Source organism: Sinocyclocheilus grahami, unplaced genomic scaffold (genome assembly GCF_001515645.1).
Source record: "Sinocyclocheilus grahami isolate Dianchi unplaced genomic scaffold, SAMN03320097.WGS_v1.1 scaffold558.1, whole genome shotgun sequence".
In the NCBI taxonomy this organism is placed as follows: domain Eukaryota; kingdom Metazoa; phylum Chordata; class Actinopteri; order Cypriniformes; family Cyprinidae; genus Sinocyclocheilus; species Sinocyclocheilus grahami.
Genome location: NW_015505737.1, coordinates 672,450 through 679,609, shown reverse-complemented (window position 1 = coordinate 679,609; position 7,160 = coordinate 672,450). Strand labels below are relative to the sequence as shown.

Sequence of the window (7,160 nt, the reverse complement as noted above, 5' to 3'; positions counted from 1 at the left end):
CCTCATAAAATCATGTATGGTGTGCTAAAATAAACTATGCTAACCGAAGTCATAAATTACAACAGATCATATCGTAGCTTCAAATTAAATTCCCAAAACAAGTTAAATTAAAAACATTTCTGTAATTGCACAAAATAATGACTCCTCTCTGCTATTGGATCAACACATTTTGCACATCAACATCAGTACTTGCTTTCAATGAGATGAGTGTAACATCTACCAAATGCTTGGAAGAGTATCGCTTTCCGAAAGCTGGGCTCAGGTAGGGGAAACAGATCTTAATGGTGATTGAAGTTAGGAGAGACAAGCAGGAAGGAGCTTTGATTGATGTGGCCATCTGTGACCAATGCCTGAAGTTATTGATTTTGTGGCAGGCTGCAGTACAGTCTCGATCATATGCAGACTGATACTGTTCTCAGCATGAGATGCTTGTTTTCATCAGGTTGCCTTTACGCATAATGCGGACCGCAGGACTGTGTCCAGTTGGAATCATTCCAGTCTTACTTACGAATCAAAAATTATGAGAGAACGGCTCAATAGAAGTAATAAAATGTAGCTTGTTTGAGCAATATAATACATGTGCAGATGAATCATGGAGATATTTTTTGAACAGAACATTGCACAATGTGTCTTTTGAAGATATGCCATTCGAGAAGGTGGTGATCCCAGTTGACACCATGCTGTAATAAAGATATGTTTTGTTGTATATAACAGTATGTAGCGTACAGCCAGGCCTGTCGCTTACATTTTTTTGAGTCTCAGTTAGTTGGCGACATTGAGGACCTTTTTGGGCCCTTTTGTCCCAGGGCCCACAAAGATATTGCCAATACGACGGATTTGCATACAACACATCTGCCTCATAAAATCATGTATGGTGTGCTAAAATAAACTATGCTAACCGAAGTCATAAATTACAACAGATCATATCGTAGCTTCAAATTAAATTCCCAAAACAAGTTAAATTAAAAACATTTCTGTAATTGCACAAAATAATGACTCCTCTCTGCTATTGGATCAACACATTTTGCACATCAACATCAGTACTTGCTTTCAATGAGATGAGTGTAACATCTACCAAATGCTTGGAAGAGTATCGCTTTCCGAAAGCTGGGCTCAGGTAGGGGAAACAGATCTTAATGGTGATTGAAGTTAGGAGAGACAAGCAGGAAGAAGCTTTGATTGATGTGGCCATCTGTGACCAATGCCTCTGGAGGAGAAGCTCACTCAAGTGGATCAGTTCTAGGTCATTGGCAGTTGGGTGTTAAATCCAGTTTAGAGAAGAGCGTAGAGATTGCAATGCTGGTGTGAGAGCCAGGGTGAGAACATACTGTGACTCTCTCTTTACCTCCATCTTTCCTTCGTTGTCTTGGCTGTTGTTGCTACACAACAGTGTTCCTCTGACGGTAGGGAGGCGGTGGCAACACGGTGCCCGGTTTTAGTGCATACTCGGACAGGTACTCCTGGTTCTCAGCCACGGCGGGTCGAATCCGACCGTTTTGCCGGTAGAAGAAGCGTGTGCTGCAGTCCTGCAGATACTCAGGGTTGTGGAGAGTTGTCTTGGGGGGAAGACTGTGCTGCCAGTACTCAGGATTGTCAAATGTCTTTTTGGGCTTTATGTCGGCCTTTATGGTCCCGGAGTGAGCGGGATGGAGGGTGTGTCCGGGATGGGCGGAGTGGAGGCTGTGGCCTGAGAGGGTGGAGATGCTTTGTTTGCCTTGGTATAGTGGCTGTGTTGAGACATGGGCACTGGGTGCTGCTGGTTGCATTGTTTGGGAAAGGTTCTGGCTGTTGGAATTTCCACTATTTGCTGCTGCTGCTACTACTACTGCTGCTGCCGTGTGTGCCATTGGGACTCCGTTCTTCCTCAATACATCATGACTCTTTTCCCCAGAGTTATGGAAGGTGTTGAGGTACAACGGGTCATTGACATACTCATCCTCCACTTTGGGCTGCCCGTTGGAGGTACTGTGGTAACCTCGCTCAAGAGTGTGGACTTCTCCATTTCTGCGATGGGTGACAAAGGGGTTCTCTTCCACAGGATTGAGATAATCTACATGGGAAAATAAAAGAGCTGTCAGAAGAGAGGAGGTAAGCAGACTGAGTACATTGTGGCAGCTAGCGTTCTAAGGTAAAGCTGACTACCATTGATCTCAGCAGGCTTTCTATACAGTCTCAACAGAACACTCTCTGAAGTCCTAGAGTTATAATAAATCCAAGTTCTGTCCATGAAAATTTTTGCTAGAGTATACTTCAGCATACTTTACAAAATAATGCAAATTATTATTGAGGTTATAAAGTGTGCTACTGTGCCCATGCATGAATGAACACAAATTAGCCCAAGATTCAGTATTTTCTTTTCAAACTATCCTAAACTCTTAATGTCTTAGCAACTTTTAACACCTTTTGGAAATTTCAAAGGGATTAATCACTGCTTTGAACCCTGAGTTATGAAGAACTGCTTGATAGTATGTTTGACAAAACTTTAGTGGGTACTAAGTACAATTTGTGGTGCTATAGATAAGAAATGTGAAATAATAGTGGCTAGGTGTTTAGCAGGGTTCCTGTAGGTAAATTAACTGGATAATTTCTTAGGTTATAAAACCGATACAATTTGGGTCTTGATGCAATGTCAGTCACTTTGGATAAAAGAGTGTTTTAAATAATCACAAACTGCCTCAAAGCTTTTCTCATTAAATATTTATAAGCTTTGTAGTCAGAAACTTTTACAGGTTCGATTTAGTTTCAACACTTAAGGGAAAGTCAAAAAGGTCACAGTGATGGCAAACTCTGTCATTTTGTCAACATTCACTGTATGACTGACTTTCTTCTGTGGAAGATAAAAGATTATATTTTGAAATGTCTCAGTATCTTTGTGTCCATACAGTGAAAGTCAGTGGTCTCCACAACTGTCTGGTTTCCAACATTCTTCAAAACATCTTTTGTGTTCCACAGGAGAAAGTCAGTCATACAGTTATGCAATCACATGAGGGTGAGTAAATGACAGAATTTTTATTTTTAGGTGAACTATCTCTTTAAAGCGACCAGAGTAGACATGGTGAAATTTACACAGATGGACAAGCAGTTATTAAAAAAGGTTTTGTGCTGTATTCGTTGAGGCAATTTTATTAACCTTGTCAATATGCAAGAACACTAACCCCGGGTTTTCAAATTTACAAAGTGAAATCTCAAAATCTGACTACACGGGATTAATTACTAACCACTGGGTAAAAACGTGAACAGTGTGAATCAATGAACAAAGACAACCAAGGGTCCCAAATGACACTGGATAAATAATTTCAAGTGTAAAATGCGTATCAGATCTCTATGTGAGCTCTGTTAGATCAGTCTCCGCTATCACTCCTGCTCGCTCCAGTTTATCCTTCCATTACCTGAGGGCTTTTTGTCCTGCATGGCGCTCATGTATGAATCCTGGTCAGTCTCAGCTCTCGCTCCACGCTCACATAGTATCACAGTTGGATCTGAGCTGTAGCGCTGGCCACTGCTATCCTCCCCGGTGCTCGCCCTGGGTGAAACCTTCTTCCTGAGAGTGCCATTACAGCGGCTGTCTTCAAATGCCTCCGAGGACCCCGAGGCCCCCTGCTGGGCCATAGATTGCTTCTGAGCAGAACACCCAGGGCTGACCGCAGACACAGCCACAACCCGCGGGATAGTGGCCATCATCTCCTCCATTCCGAAGCTGCCGTCCTGGTATGCGAACTGGTTCTGCAAAAACACAAACAAGCCTTTTAGTATCTTCGGCATGATTTATTTCTGTTTGCTTTACAATTAAACACTTCAAGAAAGGCAAATATTTTATGCTAGCGAGGCTCCAAATATTAATACAGTTTAGGGGATTTAATGAAAACTTGGCAACAGTGAATGAACAGCTCTCCTGATGCAATTAGAAATCTCATCACAATTAAATTATTTGTTTTTTACTTATGACTCTCTCCATCTGCCTGTCTTTTTTTCTCATTCTTGCTGTGTTCTTCCTTTTCATTAAGTGCTGTGGTGGCAAGACTGTAGCAAAAAGGCCAATTACATTTTATAAGGTATAAGATGGTAAAACCATGTTTCTTTAATGCCATGGTGCTGACTTGTCACCATATTCATGCATTATGGTATTTTAAATGGTTCTTTAAAGTACTTCAGAGAATACCATGGTATTACCAAACAACCAGTCAGAAGAATTTTTAACCCAAGTGTTATATAATGTGAAGAAGACATTTATTTACTATGAACAATCTTGTTTGGTTTGTTATTAACTATAGTTGTGATATACCCCATTATAAAACCATGGGAATACCTGGTTTCAGTGGGTATAGAAAAGAATCACCCCATTTAAAGAGGGGTGATTCTTTTCTATACCAACTGTATGTGATAGTACTGCTGTGATCTCTCTGCAGTAAGTTTGTAGGTGCTCTGTCTGAATGTCCTGAATTCAATGTGTGTTTCCTTATTTTCCTTTATCTCTGACATTTTGTCTGCTTATCCTCTAACCACAAAACACCCATCTCATCTCTCTTTCTCTTTTTCCATCCTGTCTTCACCAGCACCCATCCATGATGTTCTTTGAGCACCCTGGAGCTCATTACTGTTGATGAAGGGTGCTGCTGGGGAGAGCATTACTCTAAAGAAGAGGAACGAAGAGTGGAAACTATCACAAATAATATAAATCTATACTGGTGGGCAGTATCTAAAAATAAACTATAAGGAGTGGGCAGTATCTTAAAATGCCATATAATGCCTATTATTGGATAATCTTGAGAATAAACGGCTTCAGAAATTTAATTTGAGTATTCAATAAATTAATCAAATTTGCAATATACAAGAAATAAAAAAACTATTTAAAAATATAAAATATTTTACACAAATTAATACTGAATAAAAACATTTGTTCAACATTTCAATATTTTTAAAATACACATATTTCTACAATCAAACAGTCCATTTGATCATACCACACAGCCATACTTGATGTCATGACGTATTGAGGAATTTACCAACTCCCCATATTTTTTTTAAGTTTATTAAAGTAGTTGTTGATGTTTATGCCAAATCTGATAAATTAGCTTTTATCCCAGCATCCTATTACACATTTACAACCCACTGACCAAGGAAGAGCTGAAACACACATGCACAAAAATTAGCTTTTTCTATTATGCTCAAACTTCAGTGGAGATGAATTTGAGTTAATATTGCAATCCGCTATTTGAGTTATTTGGCAGAGTTTTATTTTCCCAAAGCTCAGTTTATACGCAAACTGCAGGCGAAAGATTTCTGTAATGTTCCAAAGAGGCTCTGAAGGATTGATGTCCCTCATTGATATTCATACCGCTCACTCTCTTTTCTCTCCCAGTTAGACAAAAACAAAACGCAAGTTAGAATGCAAAATGGCACACATGGTTAGCGAACACAGTCCAGGCAAAAAGAGGAAACATTTCATCACACCCACCTCTCCCACACACTCTCACACCCTCGCTAAATCCGTTCTAAGTCCCTGGCAAAGACTGACTGAACCCTTAGATTTTGTCTTTCTAAGTTACAGTTAAGAGCTGTTTGAGACGCATTCCAATCGTTTGTCCTTTCCCATTGCCGCTGCGCACACCAACAGTTAATAACATGCTCATGGCTGACTAACACAGAGCAAATACCCACTCTGGACTTCCTGTCTATGGGCAAATATCATCTTCACTTTAGTGAGGACCCAGTTATTTACACTGGCATGCCTCTGTAATGAAAGCCAAGGCATGGAGCCCATTATAGGTACACGTATTGAGGGCGACTTTATTTTTTTTCTTCCTCCACTCCACAGGAAAACCTTAATGCATGTCACAAAAGCACTGCTGCTTTTGAAAATACTAAGACAAATTAGCACCTGTAAATAAAAAAGACTATGAATCTCAGCATTTCAATACCCTTTATCAATAGGGGGGCATTATTGAATGAGACTTCCTTTTCTTTAGTCATCGCATTCATGATTTCATATTTCAGTGGCAGACAGGTTCGTTCTGGGACAGCGTAGCATCTGTCAGAGAAGGAATGGTGGGCCGGGCTTTCTGGAATGCTCGCGTGGATGCCACTTAATTGGCTAAGGGAGCATCCATCCACTCTAAGGTCAACGTCAGCTAGATGATGGACTCAACTGAAAACTCAATTCAGCCTCAGACAAGCAATAAATAGAGCTTCAGGAAGTGAGAACTAAAAGTGCATTAAAATGTAAAAGGTGTCCTAAAATATGTAAATATGTGCAAAATACCCACGTGGATGCATGATGTATGTGTCAATGCATCAACGACCTCTTGTCCTTTGCCTACTAAAGACATATTTCAATATTTGACAGGATTTATGTGCTATATTCTACGCAGTCTTCACCTGAAGAGTGCCACCAAAGTTAATTATTTCTCTTCAAACATTTTACCAAAACAGAAATCTAGGGCTTATTATGATTTCGAGTATTCAGATGAAGTGATAGGAACCTTAAAGACCTACAATGATGACAATCCAATGATTCTGAAAGTCTTCACACAAATGCCTGGACAAAATACAATCTGATTAAGCCTCTAAACATTGATTGATTCCATTCCCTTATGATACATTAAAGTACTATCGTTCAAAGGTTCCGAGTCAGTATGGTTTTTAATTATGTTTGGAAGAAGTCTCTTAGGCTCACCAAGGCTACATTTATTTAATCAAAATATTAAAAAGTAAAAACAGCAATACTGTGAAATATTATTACAATTTAAAATAACTTTTCTATTTTAAAAAAGTGAATTTTAATATATTTTTAAATGTAATTTATTTCTGTGATGGCAAAGCTGAATTTTCAGCAGCCATTTCTCCAGTCTTCAGTCACATGATCCTTCAGAAATCATTATAATATGTTGAAAAACATTTATTCTTATCATCAGTGTTGAAACCATGATACATTTTTTTCAGTATCATTGATCAATGCGAAGTTCTAAAGAGTATAGAGCGTACAGATTTTTGTAACAATGTAAAAATCTTTACTGTCACTTTTGATCAATTTAATGCATACTTCATGACGAAAAAAATATATATACTGTATATCTATATATATACAGTGGGTACGGAAAGTATTCAGACCCCCTTACATTTTTCACTCTTTGTTATATTGCAGCCATTTGCTAAAATCATTT

General features: G+C 39.0%; 1 protein-coding gene across 1 annotated transcript in view; it reads right to left on the bottom strand.

The window, feature by feature from the left end:
* Nucleotides 1-539: 539 nt before the first annotated feature.
* LOC107556197 (receptor tyrosine-protein kinase erbB-4-like) overlaps nt 540-7,160 on the bottom strand; it is a 103,344-nt gene continuing 96,723 nt past the window's right edge. Inside the window, exons 24-25 of the mRNA XM_016239253.1 lie at nt 3,390-3,723; nt 540-2,050 (exon numbers count right to left, since the gene is read on the bottom strand). Coding sequence (XP_016094739.1) covers nt 1,380-2,050; nt 3,390-3,723 — 1,005 coding nt within the window. The 3' untranslated portion in view covers nt 540-1,379. The remainder of the gene's footprint in view (nt 2,051-3,389; nt 3,724-7,160) is intronic.